The following is a 19,263-nucleotide window of genomic DNA, read 5'->3' on the forward strand; positions in this document are numbered from 1 at the left end:
TTACCCCTCTACACCCAAGATGGAGAGAGATGTACCTACCATCTTTACACAGATTTGGCAACCACAGCTCTGTTGTTTCTTTGGTATACAATCTTTTCACTCAAAACAGTGCAACCTTGGGTTTTTTTTCTTTTCTTTTTTTTTATGGCATGTTTACATCTGCATTCATATTCACCACTTGAAGGGGGAATCTGTTTTACCAGATTAAGTTTATAGCAACATGTGTAAAATACCATCAGTCTCTAACATGATACAACTGTAAAAGAATCCTAGAAGGTGCATTAAAAAGCATGGCTGAAGTTTCATCATTTGGTTATTTCAGCAGGGACAACACAGTCAGTCTAACTCTACAGGTTGAGCTATAACAATACACCATCAGTAAGTCGGAAAGGTGAAAATAGGGGCAAATTTAGGTTTCTACCTTTATTTATTTATTTTTCCTCAGTCTCAGAGAGGTATGGATACCTGATACCCCGTCTTTGAAGGTGTATGTTTTGTAAAGAAAAGCACTACTAGCAACACAGTTCAATCACTTCTGTTTTTTTCCTGATAATATCTAAGGCAAAATCTATATAAATCCCACTAAATACCTATAGCTATAAGTGGCTGTACATTTACAAAAGGCAGAATATTTCTTCGCTTTGCTGATTGTTGCATTTCTTTTCCTTAATCACAGTCATAGGCAAGAGCAGATGGATCCTGAACACCTACAATTCCCTACAATACGTTTATTGGCCAGTATACACTGTTGCCCGGTTTTATTTTGATCACCAATGCAATTTCAAACTTTAATGACAAACATTACTCCTAAGTTGAAGGAAAGGTCACTACAGTGTCTTTGAAGCACCGCTACACACTAATGACAGAAAAGCAAAGATTGAGTTTCATGCCTGCAAGTTTTACTTAAACAAATGGCCCCAGTTTGCCCACTCACTTAGGTGCCTCTGTCAGTTTTCCCATAATTGTGAGGTCTGCAGTTAAATGAAATGGCAGATTCATCACTGATACAATCTTTGTCCAAGGTTTACAGTCCTTTAATTTGTGTGCTTTCAGGGCTTCAGGGCATTTTCCAGTAGCTTTTCTTTATCCTGAAGGGATTTGGGTATCCTTAACAGGGGACTAAACTAATCCTTACATCAAATGATAGCAGAAATGTGGCCTTCACTTGTCAATTTAGAATTTAAAATGAAATTGCTTTGTGATAAAGCAAAAGGAATGTAGAACACAGGTAGAAATTACACAGAAAAAAAAAAGATTACATCAGTGTCTACAATGTGAATAGAGAACTGACAGAGTAAATACATTTTTGTGCCTGTTGATCGTAAAATCTTGAATTCACTCTATGTATGGGTGTTTGAACACATAAATTAAAATAGAAAGGCAAGATCATGGAGGCAAATAATAGCTAAAAAAAATAAACTTCACAAACAAGTCTATACTATCAAACAGACATTGTACTGGTAACAGTCATTAGGTTTAGGTACAAATACTCCTTCTTATGAGATGCCCCAAACAAAAATATATATCTAAAATCCACTATTTCAGAGTGAAATGTTAAAAAGCATTTTTTCCTTAATTAAGAAGGTATTTTTTCTCCTACCCAAAATACCTAGCATGCTTTTTTTCTTCAAATGTGGGTGAGAAAAATGTCAAACTACTAGACGACCAAGAACTACAAGTTTCATATTCATACCGGATCAATTGTTACCAGATCTTCGGACTTCCCACAGCAACTGATGATGTTTCAACTGATTCCTAGAGAACTGGGGTAAGCTTCCTCACACAAATTTTCAAAAATGTGCTATTATATTTTAAAGAAATAGTGATTTTTTAACTAAATTCTCCACTGGTCAGAAGTTGGCTTATAGACCTTATAAAAAATAATGAGGCTCTATTCACTGGTCTTCGTAACCAAACTAAATAACCTTGAGCACTGAAGATAACTGGATTTATGACTCTTGGAAGAAAGGAGATAAAAATTGTCTCTCTGCTCAGTAATGCATACATGAAAGACAATTCACCATCGAAGAAACATCTGAACCGCTGCCATAATAAGTTACTGTGCTTTCAGCTATAACCTCAACTATAATAATAAGAAGGACCTAATGGTTCCTGTATTTCCAGAAACATCCTTGAAAGCAGTTTTCGTTATTTTTAAGAATAATTAAAAAAAAAAGTCATTTCAAAACATGTTTCAGAAAGTGTTCACAACCCACCTTCCTTATTTCTGGTAATCTCGATATTTCCTTCCTTATTTCTAGGAATCTTGGTATTTCAATAAGACCACCAATTTGAATAAAAAAAAAAAAAAATCAAATTTTGCAGAATAAGCTATTGTGTGAATAAAAATGGAACACTATACACCTTTATGTTGGAAAGTAAAATGTGGGAAAGCAAGATGTACGGTTCCAGCCACCTGGATGATAAAGGAAGATCAATACTAACATGACCATTTGGACGGTCAAAGACATAATGCTAACATAATAATATATAAAAGGCCTTGGACAGATTACTTTGAAGTATCTTTCTCATAATTGTAAAAAGTTATAGCCCAGAGTCGTGAGAATGGTATCTTGGGCCGGATAACCGCCCCCAAGTGTCTGGGATGTCTGAATGTCCTTGGGCCTGGTCTGTGAATGAGTGGAAAAACAAGTGAGACAAACATCACATGAGTTTATTGTGTTTTTAATAACAATTAGTGGAAAAACACCTTGTGTAAACATCTTAGTCCATGCTTGTATCTGTAAATCCTATAAAATGGTAAATGGTGAGTAAAGAAGCTAGCCTAGGCCTAAGTCAGCTCTCTGCTAGGCCAGGCTCTGCGCTCCTTCATGAACAAGACCTCTGCCTCTGCGCGAATTTCTGTCTGCATCCCGGTATGCATCGTCTCTAATCGCTGCACCTTTACCCAGGACAAATATAGCACCACAGAAAAATGGCTAACTTTGAACAAATAAAAATTAGTTACATTTTATTGATATTTACAAATGAGAACTGTATATTTACAATGTAAACACTTCAATTTAATGTACATTGTAAAACCCAAATATTTTCAAACACTTGACTACTGAAAAACATTTTATCTCCCTGAATTAAAAGGGAAACAGAATCAAGCTACCTCCAAAGCTATTTCTTTCACTCTCAGAGGGAAATTACAAGCAGTAATCTATAAGCAACAGAATACTATTTTAAACTCACAAGAATGGTTAGATAAATTAACGTGGCATAATTCTCATACCAATGCAGGTTATTAAGGTGCATGTATAATAATAAAATAAAATAATCTCAATGAAGTGTGTTGCCATAAATTTAGAGGGGAAAAAAAAAAGCTTTGTTTTACAAGCAGAAAAAAACTGTGGTTTATAACTTGGAGAAGTTTAATTTTCCTTATGTAACACTTCTACGAATCTGTTATTCAAATAGATCACAATAATGACTATCTGCTATTGCAGATTCCTTTTTCAGGAAGGAAAAACATTCTGTTTACTTCACTGATGGAAATATCCCTCAGGGCTGGAATTGCTTCTTCTTGAAATTTCTTCTGCTGCTGCCTTTTTGCATAGTTATCTACAGGAGACAATGAGAACATTCCACACATTAAAGATTTTTTTATTTCAAGAAACGTTATGTAACACAACACTGTATAAATTTAGCTACTCTAAGCAATGCTGAAAACCTTGTTTTGTTGAGGAGTAATGAGATGGTCACCAGAAATGCTTCACATCAACACATATTAGCAAAGCCCTTGAAGAAACTGACCCTATCCTCCTGCTGAAATCACTGTCTGGGACTTTGCTTGGTTTAAGATGCTGTGTGACATTAAACCGTAACGACCCAAAAATCAAAAGAACAAACAAACAAAAAACCCCACAGTGAATAGCTCAGTCTGTAGTCTGAACACTTTATACTAGGATTTCTGCTGAGAGACACTGTCCACCTTCCCTTTATCTTGGGGAAAAAAATGTGGAACTGTTCTGTCTGAAAATTTTCAAATATAGTTGTCTTTCGAAAAGAGTAGGTCCCCCATCCCACCTGCCATAGAGCCATAAAAACTCTTGGGTTGACACCAAATGAGAGTGCAATATAAGAGTGTGAATGAGTAGCCAGGAACACAGGAATGACTAAATGGCAGTTCTTGACTCATCAGAGTAATGCATTCAAACTATAGCCTCAACTGATTTTTTTTTTTCCCTGTACATAGTTGGTTAAAATGCTGCAACTTCAGCAGTCTCAGCAACAGGTAACCTCCTTGCCAAGTTTTACATTCTACTTTGTTTCTAAAAAAACTGGCCACCTGTGAATAAGAACGCGGTGTGGAGGAAGATGCAGCTGCCTGGAGAATACTGTGAATGGCTAGAACAGGTCTCCTTGGCAGGAATAAAGATAATGTGGAAGATGAGAAAACTGATGAACAGCTTTTTCAGACAGGTAATCACTAACAATAATGCAGCATGCTCCTTCACACCTCCTAGACTCCAGCATGCCTTTCCACTCTTGCCACTGCCAGGTAGGTACTCAGGCTCTTCTTCCCACAACACTCTTCACTGGTTTGTTATGCACGGTACACACCTGGGAGAGCTTTGTATGCTCAAGCCCTCTTCCTTGTGACACTCACCCTTTATATATTTATAAACATTAAGGAGGTCACCCCTCAGTCTCCTCTTCTCCAAGCTAAAGAGACCCAGCTCCCTCAGCTTTTCCTCATAAGGGAGATGCTCCACTCCCTTAATCATCTTCATTGCCCTACGCTGGACTCTCTCTTGAACTGAAGGGCCCAGAACTGGACACAATATTCCAGGTGCAGTTTCACCAGGGGAAGGAGAGGGGAAGGAGAACCTCTCTCGACCTACTAACCACACCCCAGGATGCCATTGGCCTTCCTGGCCACAAGGGCACAGTGCTGGCTCATGGTCATCCTGCTGTCCACCAGGACCTGCAGGTCCCTTTCCCCTACACTACTTTCCAACTGGTCATTCCCCAATTTATACTGGAACCTGGGGTTGTTCCTGCCCAGCTGCAAGACTCTACACTTATCCTTGTTATATTGCATTAAATTTTTCCCTGCCCAACTCTCCAGACTGTCCAAGTCTCACTGGATGCCAGCACAGCCTTCTGGCGTGTCAGCCACTCCTCCCAGCTGGTGTCATCAGCAAACTTGCTGACAGTGCACTCTAGTCACTCATCCAAGTCATTGGTGAATATATTGAATAGTACTGGTCCCAGTACCGACCCTTGAGGGACTCCAGTAGATGTTGAGGGCCTCCAACTGGACTCTGCCCCACTGACCACAACTCTCTGGCTTCTTTCTTTCAGCCAGTTCACCTCATTACCCAATCATCTAGTCCACACTTCTTCAGTTTAGCAGCGAGGATGCTATGGGACACTGTGTCAAATGCTTTACTGAAGTCAAGACAGACCACATCCACTGCTTTGTCACCACCTATCCACCTGGTTATGTCCTCATAAAAGGCTATGAGGTTGGTCAAGCATGACTTCCCCTTGGTGAAGCCATGTTGACTGCCCCTAATGACCCTCTTATCCTTGATATGCCTTGAGATGGCACCAAGTATAAGTCATTCCATCACCTTTCTAGGGATGGAGGTGAGGCTGACCAGTCTACAGTTACCTGGGTCCTCCTTCTTGCCCTTTGTGAAGACTGGAGTGACATTTGCTTTCCTCCAGTCCTCAGGCACCTCTCCCATTTCCCACGACTTGGCAAAGACGATGGAGAGTGGTCCAGCAACGACCTCGGCCAGCGCCCTCAGCACCCGTGGGTGCATCCCATCTAGACCCATGGATTTACGGATGTCCGGATTGCTTCCCTGGTCCCTAACCCAGTCCTCATCAACCAAGGCAAACTCCTCCATTGTCCTGACTTCTTCTGGGGCCTCAGGGGTACAGGGCTCCTCAGGACAGCCTCCAGCAGAGTAGAGAGAGACAAAGAAGGCATTCAGTATCTCTGTCTTCTCCGTATCTTCTGTCACCAGGGCACCCGCCCCATTCATCAGTTGGCCTACATTGCCTCTGGTGTTAGTTTTATCTGCCATGTATTTGAAGTAGCTCTTTCTGTTGTCCTTGACCCCTCTTGCAAGGTTTAATTCTAAGGAGGTGTTAGCTTTCCTAGTTGCCTCCCTACATCCTCTGATAACAGCCTTATATTCTTCCCAAGTGGCCAGCCCCTCCTTCCATGATCCGTAAACTCTCCTCTTCCACTTGAGTTTGCCCAGCAGTTTCTTGTTTAACCAAGCAGGTCTCCTGGGTCCCTTCCTTGACTTCCTACATGTCGGGATGCTCTGATCTTGAGTTTGAAAGAAGCAGAGAGCTGCCTTGGCTGCAGCAATCATGAGATGGCAGAGTTCAAGATTCCATGTGGCAGGAACAGAATACCAAGCAGAATCGCAACCCTGGACTTCAATAGAGCCAACTTCGGCCTTTTCAAGCAATTGCTAGGAAAAATCCCATGGGCAAGGGTATTTGTAGTTAAAGGGGCCCAAGATAGCTGGTTAGCATTTAGGGACTGCTTCTAGCAAGTTCAGGATCAAAGCATCTGGGCTTGTGGCTATCTTTTCAATCTAGTACTTCAGTACTTCCAAGAACTCCTTTTCTAGATCAAAATATTTAAGGGCTTGAAAATATTAAAAATTAAATCATATATGGCTACATATATGTAATTACAGAAATTACCAGTTGAGGATCAAAATCTTAAAACAAACACCAGTAAAATTACCTGTAATGGTATCTGTGGAGTTAAGTGGAGCTGTACTCATCATGTTAATACCAAAAAGTAATATATAACCAATTCCTACAGCAACTAGTAGGTACACTGGCAAAGCAACTGCCCAGTACCTGAGGAAAAAGATTTTAAAAGTTTACATATCATAATAACAAACATCTAATAACATAACAGTTTTAATGTAGTGGTTGTTAATGTGTCTAGCACAACTGTAGCCATGAGGAAAGGAAACAACACCTCTTAATACAGACCCTGGTGTCTCCCAAGATTACTGCCTGCAGTCACTGTAGCTAGTTTGGCATGAACCATCAAATAGATTCCTTACAGAAGGTTTTTATTTTTTTAAGTATAGTTCAAAGTTTACTGTCTACTATCAGCAAAGTTCCTAAAAACAAAGTGTCAAATTTATCATAAAACATTCAAATACTATTCCGTTACACAATGAAAAAAAATCATCATAGTTACTTATCTATATAAAATAATACTTCACAAAAATTACAGTCCTTTATCATCAGGAAAACTGGATTAAATACAAGGCCACTATTTAAAAAGAAAATTTTGCTATTTGAAAATAATTAAGAGTGTCCTATACTTAGACATATTCAGGCTAAAGAGTTTAATGGTTTGAACTTACTTTTGTGGCCAGTATGTTAGTCCCAACGAGAACAGCCAAGTCTCAGGAACATATGCCCAGATAATATACAAGACTGCACAGAAGAATTAAAAAGTTATAATAGTATGACTGATACTGTTTTGGACTTCCTAAGTTTTAGAGCAATACTTCCCTACTGATATGTGCTATGTTTTGCTTTTACACTATTTAAACCAAAATAGGTCTGCCAAAACATTGTAGAGTGTAAGTCTCAGACACAAAACCTGCTTAATACGGGGGTAAACATCTAGCTGATTCTACAACTTTTATATTTACTTTGAGTTTCTAATTTCCTATGTAGACATACAACAATTTATTCCACATTGAACTGCAGAACAAGAACCCCTCAGTAAAAAGTTGCCAAATGACTCTGAATGTAGAAAATATTAAAGCAGAAAATGATCACAGAGTGGGTCACTTGTCTGAAATAAAAGTTGGTAGAATTGCAGTCCTTGTATGGAACTGTTCAGAAAAAGTTACTGGAAATACTTTGTGATTCTTGTTAATAATTTTCATGTCAACAACCCAATACTGAGAAATATTGCTCTCTAACAATAAATCCAGAGTAAGGTTTAACAAAATTTGAGGGGAAGGGGTTAGCAGCCAAACAGTGACACAAGATATGGAACTGCAGTGGCTTCCTGAGAGAGGAATAGAAACCAAATTACTTTCATTTCTACTTACCTCCTAAGGTTAAGACAGACTTACAGTAGTACTCTGTTTAATTATTAAACTACGTCGTATTTGCAGCACTTTTCTTGTGTTTAAAAAGTGCTCTCACGCTCTCGAGCCTTGACCCTGTGTGCGCAGGCAGGATATCCCTAGTGAAATGCTAACACACCTGTCACACCAGCAAAGAAATGCTGACATATCCCCAATAATTCTCAATTGCTGTTGACTAGATGTATTTATTTACTTATTTATTTTCAGTATTTGGGAAAGGAAGGTTGCACTACTATCTACAACGGTTACTGAATAGTGACAACGTATGCAAATAAAAAAGTTCCTAAAATGAGAATGCAGAGAATTTTTTAAATAATTTGACTCTGCAATACTATTGGAGGCCACATAACAAGGTTAAAGGCAGACAAAACACGAGGAAATCACAAAAGGCAATAACAGATCTTTGTAACAACTGATACATCTGGCAAGTAACTCTCCCTTAGGTCTGCATTATACACCTTTACAACAGGTGGTGCAACAGAATTTTGACCCCTTTCAGATGGTCCTATTGGAATTATATTTGCGTCGTAGGCAAAGCAACACTTCGGCGAAGTACTCAGTACCCAGCATACTTACTAAAGCCAAACCACGATCCTAAGAAAAGAGCAAATCCATATATTGCCCTTTCTGGCAATGGGGCTGGAGAGTTTTCAACCATACTGGTCTCTTCTCTTTAACTTCGGGGCGGGGGGTGGCGACAGGGAACAGAGGGAGCATGGCGGAGGAGGAAGACACAGTGAGAGGCTGTTAGAAGTTTCTCGGCACGTTCCCCTCGGGACACCCCGGCACCCGCAGCAAGCGAGACTCCCCCCAACACCGGCCGAGCCCACGCACTCGCCCCCCATCCTCAGGCCCTCAGCCTTGGGGAGTGGCGCGGCAAAAACGCGCACGCGCCCATCCAGCGCAGGGCGGATGGGCGCGCGCAACAGCCGTTTAGCTCGCTCCCCAACGGACACGCAATGAGCCGCGGTGCTACCGACGCCCGCCCCGCTGCAGCCGCTTTGCTCTGCCTCCTCCCTTTAGAGCTCACGGCCGGGGTAGGGGAAACCACACCCAGGATAGCCCCCCAACAAGGAGAAGGCGAAGACGCCCAACCGTGCTCCCTCCCCCTCCAAGTCGCGCTCGTCCGTCCGTCTGCCCCCCGCCCCCCCGCGCCAGGCCGCCCCTCGCACATGCGCAGCCACAGAAATACCCCGCCAACCTCCCCGTCAGCGGGCGCGGAACCTCTGAGCCCGCGGTGGGCGGGGTCCCCCGAGCTCTTGCGGCGCGTTGGCTCGTTCCCGTGACGTCAGGCAGTAACTGGCCAGTAGCCAGGGCCCGGCTGGGTGTGGCTGCTGGCGCGCGCGGTAGGAGGGGCTGTCGGGGGGAGGTGGGAGCAGCCTCGGCCCTGCGGAGCCGGCGGGAAGCTGAGGCGGAGGCGGGTGAGTGAGGCAGGCAGGTGCGGGGAATAGCGGGGGGATGGCGGGCGCTCCCCTGCCGTGCCTCACCGTGCTCCTGACCTCCTCATCGCCAGCGAGGCTGGGTCCGGGAGGGTGACGCCTGTCTCTCCGGAGCCCCTGACAGGGTGACACCCGGCCCGGTCCGGTCCCCTTTGAGGCGGGAACCGGTGCTGTCGGTCCCAGGAGCCGCGGCGGAGCCCCCTTGGCGCTGTTGGAGCTCTTTGCTGCGGGGAGGATTGGGCGCGGGCTGGGCTGTCCCAGCGGGAAGCGCCGGGCTGCGACACGTCAGTGACAAGCCTCGGGGCTTCCGGGGTCTAACGGAGGCAAGGGAGCTGCCGTGAGCACAGCCGGTCCCCCTAGCCTCTGGCGGAGCTGCCGGGGTGGGACGAGCGCAGCCGGTCGGGAGAAGGACGCGCGGCCTGGGCGGGGGCTGCGCCGCTGGGTCTGTCAGGCGGGGCTGCCCGTCGGAGGGGTTGGGATGTGTAACTCCGCTGTCTCGGGATGTGGCAATAGCTCTGAGATGCTGCCACCAAACCCGGCCAGTGGAAACTGCGCGGCTCCCTCCTCTGCCTGTCAGGTGTGAGGTAACGTACTGGAGTACTGGCAGGCATCAGGGACTTAGAATGTTGTTAATCGATTTGACTGCCTTTTAACTTATGCTTTAGGTTGCTGTCTTCCAAGATTAATCTATGCTGCGTAAAAATATGAAAGTCTCGCAAAGTGTAATTTGATGTGATTATTTTAAGCCCTACAATGCATATGCTATTTGCCTCTTGCCTCCCCCTCATGTATTTCTCATAATCCTTTTCTTTCAGGGTCACGTACCATGGGTGAACCTATGTCTGAATCTAAGTTTGGAGCCGCAGCTTTTTATTTTGCTGAAAAATCTTGCTGTGAATTGGTAAGTAGGTTTGAAAATAGATGAAAAACTTGCAAGATGTTCCGATGGGATTTATACCTAGATCTGATCCACAGAGTAAGTGCTAGTGTTGATTAATTCAAACTGATGCAAAGATGCTTTATACCACTGTATGTTATTCACTTGCAAAAGTACTAAACTGAGGTGGAGCATAGAGGCTGTGTATCCTTTTATCAGGCAAGTTTTACTGAATGCATATTCAACTATGTAAAATTAGACGGTGGTGCATAGGTCCTGTTAACAGAACTTGACTAACTTGTTGGCTGTATATCTGAGCCATGCTTGGGATGATATACCTCAGAGTGAGAGATTCAATTCCTTTAATTGAACAGCAAACACAACTGAGTTCGTGGAAGCTCAGGTCTACAAATTAAGTGCAGAGAGTTCACCCATTCTTTTTTTTTTTTGTCTTTGCTTACATTTTTTCTTCTGCCCTTTGTGCCCAATAATGCCTCAGCTTATTTAGTTGTTGCTTCTATCAAATAAACTGTAGCACTGTCATGTCCCAGCCTGAAGTATGGGTGGAGAGGTGACTCAGGTTTGTGGGTGCCCTTGGTTGGAAAACAGTACACACAATACTTAAGGTCCATAAACAAAAGACTTTCATTTTGCAGTTTGGCCTAATTGCCAAATGATTTGGTGGCAGAAGCATTTACGTTATTTTAGGTTCGATTGGTAAACATCAAAAAAGTGTGTGGCACATGTGGGGCTGTAAATCTATATATGTATATGTTACTATATTAGCTATAATAGGGAAAGCAAAAGAATAGAGGTATAGGAAAGAAAGAGAGAGAGATCTCACCACCCTTATGACTCCACTCTGTGTATGATGGGGTTTGTAGTCTCAGATCGAGTGATGTGCGGCGTTTTCCCGTGTCTTGTTCAGTTCCTGTGGTGAGACTGGTGGGCAGGGTGGTCCTCAGGATGGTGAGTGGGTGCCACCTCACTGCTTGCACAGGTGGGCTTTTCATGGTCCTCTGGATTGCCTACTTGCCTCATCTTTGGTCTCTTGTGCAGGCATCACTGGGGGGTGACTGCAAAAGATGGAAAAGTCCTGAAGGGTCTTTCCATTTGTGCCATGCTCTTCAACGCATCCCTCACCTCCTGTATCAGCCAGCCTTTGCCTGTGGCTGCTTAGCTTGTGGTTGATCTGTAAATCGCAAATAAACGTGAATGTCCCAGCTCCTGCAGCTGGATGAAATGGTTTTGCCACAATGTTTAAGCCATTGTCCTTTTCAGTCTCTAACAAGTACTCTTTTGTATTAATATTTCAAAGAATGCTTTCCTTGACTTTTTTTTTTTCCCTTCCTTCTTGATATTCTTAAGGAGTATTATAAAACTCGGTGGTAGTTAACCTTTCTACTGCTTGGAGAGTTCAGTTATGAGTTACTTATCCTAAGTATTGCTGATGCCAAGTATAAACTATCTGGCCTACTCTTCTTCTTCCTTTGCAGGAATTAAAAATACAGGTAAACTGAATTTCTAATTTGTAAAGCTGTGTCTTTACAAGAGACTATTACCAGTAGAGTAGTGGGTTTCATCAGAAATGGTTTATATCAATAAAGATTTTTTTTTGGTGCCATGGACAAAATAAAGTACTTTTAACAGTTAAGTTACTAGACATTTCATTTCTTAAGGTGATGTGTGTGCTGTGCTATGGAAAGAAAACCCTTGATTCTGTCCAAGTGCTCAGTCTTGGTTTTCAGGTTTGCTTTAGTGGGAATTCCACCTGGGGCTTGGTGTATAGAGGGGGGTGTGTGTGTGGTTTGTTTTGGTTTTAAATATCGTAGCAAAAACTACACTGTGGAGTGAAGGAGACATTCAGTCATCTTTCAAGATTAGCTGATTTTGTAATAATAGTTAATCCTTTTCCTCTGATCGAATGTCCTGATCTGTTAAATATGTCAATGTTATAATAACTTATTTTTGAGAGTAAGCCTTGATTTACATGTAATGTTGTGATAGTTCAAAAATGCTACGTCGGGTGAAATCATGTGATTTCTTGTCATCACCTTAGGTCAAGTTAGTAAGTTGTCACTGCATAGCATGCTAGCATTTCCAGAAAGTCAACCCCTGAAAGAATAAAGGCCTGTTAAAGAAACATTATAAAAGATGTGTTTGATAATTAGTTTTTTTTTTTAATATATTTTTTTATTTTCTCCAGTCATATTCAGAAATAGCTTTGCATTTATTTGAAATGATAATGCAGCAATCCATACACATGATATGTGATATTTATTAAATGACACATATATAATGTTTGTTAAAATAATAGACTTTGTAGAGATCTGTAAAAGAGAGCAGAGTGATTTATTCTGCAGCTTGAGAAGCTCATATGGAGTAATATGTTTTAAACCCTTTAAAATATTGATACAGTGTGCTGCCATGAAATAGTAAATTAAGCACTCATTCCACTTATTTTATATATATATTTATCTATTTATTATTTATTTAAATATTCATGCACTAACTGTCAAAACTTAATTATTAATTTTTGAAAACCTGTGTTATCATCTTAAGCATATTTCCCTAGGTATTCTTAAGCATTATATTGCTGCCCAGTACCTAATTTTGAATTATTAATTTTTAGAATACTATTCTACTGTGATTTAATACAGTGTTTAAACTGTTAAAAGTTTTCCCATCCATTCATAACTATTAATGTATGAATATTTTTTAATGGATATGCAGGTAAACATTTTTGTATAAAACAGCAACTAAACTGTTGTGTTAGATAGGTCTAGTAAACATGCTTTTTTTCCCCATTTGTTTTCATTTTGTTTGCTTGCTTTTTGGCTGTGCTTAATGTGAATTATAAAGATTGGATCCAAAGGGGTTTGTTGCTTGGTAATGCAAAATATTGCAGACTTCAGGTTTCCTTGTTTTCCTCAGAACACCGCCGGCAGAACTGCAGAAACATGTGAGAGAAGGGGGAATGCCAATAGTATTTATTCTTGGGGAAATGGGATTGGGGAGAAAAAGCTTGGGGAATTCACCCATCTCACATTGGTCTTAACAGACAACGAGATGCTGGTGGGCATTGAATGAACATTATTAACATTTTATAAAAACGTTTTGTTCAGAATTAGTAGGTACATAGAGATAATATTGCTGTCTAGGTCCATGGTGTATGCATGAGTATCTTTAATTAATTACTAAATAACTGTAGCCAATAATATTTAATTAAATATTTTTAGTTATTATTAATCTTATTGACTAGTGTCTCTGAATTAATATTTTAGTTTGAATCAGGAAAATGCTTTTGAAGCAACTATCCCAATTGTACCTGTCTTTCACGTTTTGGCTTATGTTGTGAGGAGGTCTCGGAGTGAGCTGTGGGATTCATTGGGGATGAAACTAATCTAGAAAGTGCTTTTAAGAATATAGGTAATGTGCATTAACCATGAATGAGTGTTCTGCCTATGGGACTAGATTTGAGCCACTGCAAACTAAAACCTCCTGAAGAGAATGTCTTGTGAAAGCAGACTGCTCAGTACCAAATACTTTGCCTTATAGATTTGTTTCCTATTTGGTCATGCTGTTTGATTATGAGGATAGAACCATGTACCATCTTTTATACTGGTCTAAATATGTGCAATGATTACTTGTTCTTGAGGAAAGGAATTAGTGATGGAACGTAAAAATCATTTCAGTTCCTCCCTTCCCCTGATGTAAACAGTTTATATTGGTTTAATATTTAGAAACAATTGAGTAATTGTTGCTTTAGTTATTGTGAAATAATATTGTGCAAGATATGCGATGTTAAAAAAATTATTTATCTTTAGAGTCATGGAGTGTTTGTACAGCGATCACAGCAGAAGCCTAAAACAGGTATGTAAACTAAACCAATATTACCTAACTTTCTAATGCACTTCTTGTGCCCTGCTTGGACCTTCTGATTGCTATTTCACTCTTTTCTTTTGTTGTTGTTGTTGTCTGAATAAGTATAAAATTATTATTTCTGAGCAAAAGCATTATTTTGTTCTTTTACACTGGAAGAATTCTCATCTTTTTGTCCTAATGTAATATTCAGAGCACTGCTTTACATTTGTAAGAGCAGTGTAAATAGTCAATAATATGCACATACATGCAGTAAATTAATGTTATGAGGATGGAGATTTAACGCTTGTGTTCATTACCTGTGTTTTAGTTGTAGCTATGTTTTAGCTATATATGTGTAAAGACACCTTTAAGTTGATCTCTATAGGTAAAGTTTTGCAGTTATATGTTTATTTTTTTTAATAGTTGTAGAAGAGCTCACTGTGGCTCAACAGTTTGTCAAGTTCTTCAAAACTGTATTTACTGTACAAATGGTAACCTGAGATACATAGGAAACTCAGATGAATGCAACCAGCTGTGTAAAATGAATTTTTGCATATATAGACTCTCAGATAATACTGCTTCTGCTCTGAAAGTACTTGATGCCACTTCAGTAGTCTAATAAGGATCTTTACCTTTTAAAGACAGTCACTGAAGAAAATGGATTGTATTTTTGAATGAGCCATGTATCATACACATAATGGCCTCTGGAGAAAGAAGAATAATTTTGCTGATCTTTTAGTACCATGTTGCTATGTGCCACACTACTCTGGATTTATTGTAGAAAATAATTCAATGGGTAGAGCTAGAAGAGGGTCGTGTTTTGTCTTGAAAATAGTATCTCTTATAGCCATTAAACAGATCACAGCCCTTATTTGGCTCCTCATTAGAACCAGGCTGCCTTTATTCATTTATAATCAATACAATTCAGAACACAGGCAATTCCTTGAGCAAGGAATGTAAAGCCTACCAGCAGGTCTCTGTTCTTACCTCCATATAAATTCTCTCTTCTCCTTCAATTTATGAAAAACCTCAAGTTGACAGATGTATTTAGAGTGTTCAAGTTTTCTTGTTTTGATTAGATAGTACTTAGGAAAATAGTATGGAAATAACTGATGTTTTTGAATGTTTATTTGGACTTTGATTTCTTTTAATGCCTGAATTGTGTAGTCAAATTCTTAACTGTTTTCTTGAAGGTGTTGATCCCTGTGAAGTGTGGTGCAATCAGCCAGTTGACATATTAAGAGAATACTGCAACATTATTAAAATACGTATCTTTTGGCCTCTTCTCTTCAATTGTGAAAGTGATTCTTTGGTAGCTGGTTGGAGGTAAGTAATCGTTCTCAGAGTTGTTTCATCAGCCTTTACATTTCTTTTTGTTACCTGTGAAAGATCATTGTATACTTTCTGTAGTGATTAAATTGTCTGCAGGAATGTTGTTTTTACCAGTGGGCTAGGTTGGTTAAGGTCAGAAGACATAGGTCGTGAATGTACAGAAGAAAATACTAACAATGAGTTTCTGAAGTTTGGAATCTAAGAGTATATTTAAGCACTTAAAAGTTACCAAAGATTTGCAGCTTTTTTCCCCCGTCTCCGAAGGCCTTTATTTGAGTTTGTAACTCTGCTTTTGTTTAGATCAGATTACCATAAATTTAGTAATTAAGACTATGTAACACCATTTTATTTTTCTAAATAATAACTTGTTCTGTTTTTAAGCAGTTCACAGATTTTAGAGGAAAAGTGGAAGAGACTCTGTGATTTACAGGTTTTGGAAGACCTTGTGGATTTAATGAAAAAACTTGTGGTAAGTACTGTATTTTAACTTAGTGTAAGTTTTCACATATAATAGATAAATTAATTCTGTATGTTCTGCAGCTTCGGATTGTATCTTAAATTAGGCATTTCCTTTTGCTGGAATGAATAAATCATCTGATAGTTGAGTTGCAGCTTTCTTTAAAGAAAGTGTGTCATAGGCTTTATTGCAGTTGGGATAACTTATAAATATTTGCAGAGTCAATAATACAGTTGACTGGACCCCTTGTAAATTGCAAAGAAAGAGAGTCATATCAGTGAGAAAAAATGCACCATTCCCTGATGTTCGATACTTTTTTTTTCCTCATTCAACAAATCATGTTTAAATATGCTATTGTTGCTGACTTGAAACAGAAGACTAACAGTGCAGAGGAATGATGTAAGAAACGTTCTTGGCAACTGAATGGAAGAGTTTTTTTCTTTTTTTTTTTTTTTTAATTTAGATATGACATGCTTTTAAATAAATTTGTTGTTTGAAATTCTGTGTTCAACCCCAAGCTACACTTTTCCAGTCCATCTTACTGTTATATGATTTTCTATGATTCATGTACTTTATTAATCTTGTGGATTCATACTTCCATGTGCCCTTTTTGCTGCTTCTTCCTTCAGGCCATCCGAGTTCTCTGTTTTCAGTTCCTTGTACTTCAGGATGTCCCTGCAGTTCTCCCACTTTGTGATGGGTTCTTTGTACTGTTTCCTTTCCTGGTAGTCTCCCATTTGATATACTGTTGTTTTGGATTGTTTTCATTGGATGTATCAACTGGTTCTTTGGTATTAATATGTTGATAACTGCAGAGGTGTTTAAAGTGGCTGACTTTACTAACCAGATGTCATAGTATCCATCCATTCTCTATTTCCATGTCAACTTTTTTTTTTTTTTTTCCCAACAAAAATGGTAGGGCATTTGCTACTGATTACAAAACTATATCCTGAAACTTTGAAATGGACCAGAGCAACTGTCCAAATGATACTACATTCAAGCTAAACAGAAAATGCTATTGAGTTGAATCTGAGCAGATAGAAACTAAAGTTATGAGAGTTTTGTAACTTGATTTTTATTTGTTTTCGATGTCTCTTCCAGAACGTTCCACCTATTATCAGTGGCATACTGAGAATTGGCAACAGAATACACAATGTAAGTTTCTTAAACTGTTTTTTAATAGGAAGGCTTCTTTACAAAACATTTGTACAAATATCCAAAATTTTAAGATGCTTGCATAAATAGAGTCAGTAGTTTTGGGAATATGTAGTATATAGGGCTGGGGCTGCCAGTTGTTGCAACTCTGATCCACAAAATTAAATCTGTGTGTGATAGGAACTGTGAAATAAATGTTGGCTGTTTAAGAAGACCAAAATGAGTGAGAACTCTAGGGGTAGTTCACATGCTGAAAATAAATGGTTTCTCTTGGAAGTTACTACCGCAGCGTGGTGGGTGGGTTTCAGTTGTGTAGCTGAAGCCCAGGTCAGCCCTCGAGTATCAGCTGTGGTGGTACCTGCTGGTGGCTTTCCTTGTTGCTTTCTCACAGATTTGATGCTTTTTGTTGAAGGTTCTTTTCCTTTGAGATGTCTCAGTGCTCTCTCTGCTTTCTGTCTTGAGGACTCCTAGATTCCATCCCATAAGCACACAGTTCTGTTTCTGTGGTGTGTTTTGCTTTGTCCTTTCTTTCTGTGCTGGTGTGTTATGCCAGAAGTCTAGCTACAGGCTAAAGGCAAACATGCTTTATATATAAAGACAAAAAGTTACTGTTAGTATAACTGGCATCTTCCCCAATTAATTATTGCAGAAGAGGAAAGAAAATGAAGAACCTAATACAACTGAAAAGGATAACTCTTTTATGATGATACAGTTAAAATTGTAATATACGCTCTCCTTGTATCTGACCCTTTTCAAGGGGTTGTGTTCACTCTTGTACTGCTCCATGGGATCCTAAAGTGAACGTCTTCTGCCTGGTGTTTGTGTGTGTGGGTTGGGTGTATAGTCATCAGTACCTGGAGTGTTTTGTTGCAAGGACTACCGTTGATGTTTTCTTCTTCCTCATTCTAGGATCTATTTAAGTTCATTTTTTGTATTTGGTAATGCACTCTTATACCCTGCTTTTTATTTTCTTTGGTCTGCAGGTTTAACTTACATATGATTTTACTATATATAGTATGTTTTATGTATGTTAGAAACTTCTTTTGCCCAATTTTGTACAGCCCTTGTTTTTTTTATTTGGCCACTTGTTTATATCCATTGTTTTTCCGGTGTCAGCTTGTGCCACATCTTTTACTATTCCATGCCTGTACTCTTCTAAACTGCATTGTGTGTGTCTAAGATTTTCATGGTCTGTGCTCTATCATATTTGGTTTGCATTTCTGCTTACATGATGTTAGTCATAGCAAAAATAACTACTTTTTACTGCTGTCTATGGGAAAGCTTTGGTTTACCATACAAATGTAATGCAAATTAGTCATAGTGACCTGGTCAGAATAAAACTGCTGTTACAGTTAAAACTGAGCTTTAAGCAGGTCAGGACAAGCTCGGAGCAAGCCCCATGATTTGCAGCCCTGTGGTCTTGCAAACTCTGTACAAAGTCTGTGGCCTATTAGTAGCAATGGCAATGCTGTATGATGGGCCTCAGGACCGTAAGTTGGCTAAGCTTGATCGCTGAAATGATGCAAACGTACTCCTCCTCGGAGACAGGTTGGAAATCTTTTATGAGGTTCCCAAATAGTGCTGCTGATTGGTTCTGAAGGACTGTGAATGGCTGAGTAAGGGTGTGGTTTGGAAACTTGCTAATCCATCTTCAATATCAAATTCAGTATACAGTAGAACTATACTAATTACATTTTTCAGCTTGTAAACTTTGGACTGTGAACATTCTTTGTTTTCCTCTGATTGTCACTTTTTTCTGCTTTCTAGTTTCTGCTACCTTCTGTAGGTTAACTGCAAAAGCTAAAATAAAAACATTGAAGTTAGAAGACAGTATCATAGCCGAGAGTAGCAATAGGAGAAGCAGAATAGGTACAACTGTATGTTACTGCTGGATATCCCAGTTCCTGTATTTTTAGTGAGGTTTGTCTTAGTCACGTGGATTCTTAAATTATTTTTGAAAATCTGCAGGACCAGATAATGTGGGAGTATCCCAGGCAATGGGCATTCTTCACTCAATCCCTCTCTTTGAAA

At 39.8% G+C, this 19,263-nt stretch overlaps 2 protein-coding genes across 10 annotated transcripts in view; one reads left to right on the forward strand and one right to left on the reverse strand.

The window, feature by feature from the left end:
* Positions 1-2,653: 2,653 nt before the first annotated feature.
* PIGP (phosphatidylinositol glycan anchor biosynthesis class P) lies at positions 2,654-9,383 on the reverse strand. Of its 5 annotated transcripts, none has more exons than XM_065067877.1 (5): positions 9,301-9,383; positions 8,685-8,785; positions 7,368-7,440; positions 6,728-6,846; positions 2,654-3,567 (listed from the first exon to the last, which is right to left on the reverse strand). In XM_065067877.1, the coding sequence occupies exons 2-5, from the start codon at positions 8,764-8,766 to the stop codon at positions 3,437-3,439; spliced, it is 405 nt and encodes a 134-aa protein (XP_064923949.1). In that variant the 5' UTR covers positions 8,767-8,785; positions 9,301-9,383; the 3' UTR covers positions 2,654-3,436. The 5 variants fall into 5 exon arrangements, with proteins under 5 accessions (XP_064923949.1, XP_064923958.1, XP_064923971.1 ...); XM_065067886.1 differs by having other exon boundaries at positions 9,310-9,361; XM_065067899.1 differs by lacking the exon at positions 9,301-9,383 and adding an exon at positions 9,162-9,274.
* A 40-nt stretch (positions 9,384-9,423) lies between these two features.
* The window catches only part of TTC3 (tetratricopeptide repeat domain 3), a 65,275-nt gene continuing 55,435 nt past the window's right edge, over positions 9,424-19,263 (forward strand). For 3 of the 5 annotated variants that reach the window (XM_065067687.1, XM_065067717.1, XM_065067727.1), the window contains exons 1-6: positions 9,424-9,529; positions 10,363-10,448; positions 14,252-14,297; positions 15,482-15,614; positions 16,002-16,089; positions 17,179-17,232. In XM_065067687.1, the coding sequence (XP_064923759.1) occupies positions 10,374-10,448; positions 14,252-14,297; positions 15,482-15,614; positions 16,002-16,089; positions 17,179-17,232 (396 nt within the window). In that variant the 5' untranslated portion in view covers positions 9,424-9,529; positions 10,363-10,373. Of the gene's footprint in view, positions 9,530-9,590; positions 10,132-10,362; positions 10,449-14,251; positions 14,298-15,481; positions 15,615-16,001; positions 16,090-17,178; positions 17,233-19,263 lie in introns of those variants that run through there. The other 2 variants (XM_065067706.1, XM_065067694.1) reach the window with 2 other exon arrangements.

This window comes from Columba livia, chromosome 1, assembly GCF_036013475.1.
Source record: "Columba livia isolate bColLiv1 breed racing homer chromosome 1, bColLiv1.pat.W.v2, whole genome shotgun sequence".
NCBI classification, from domain to species: Eukaryota; Metazoa; Chordata; class Aves; order Columbiformes; family Columbidae; genus Columba; species Columba livia.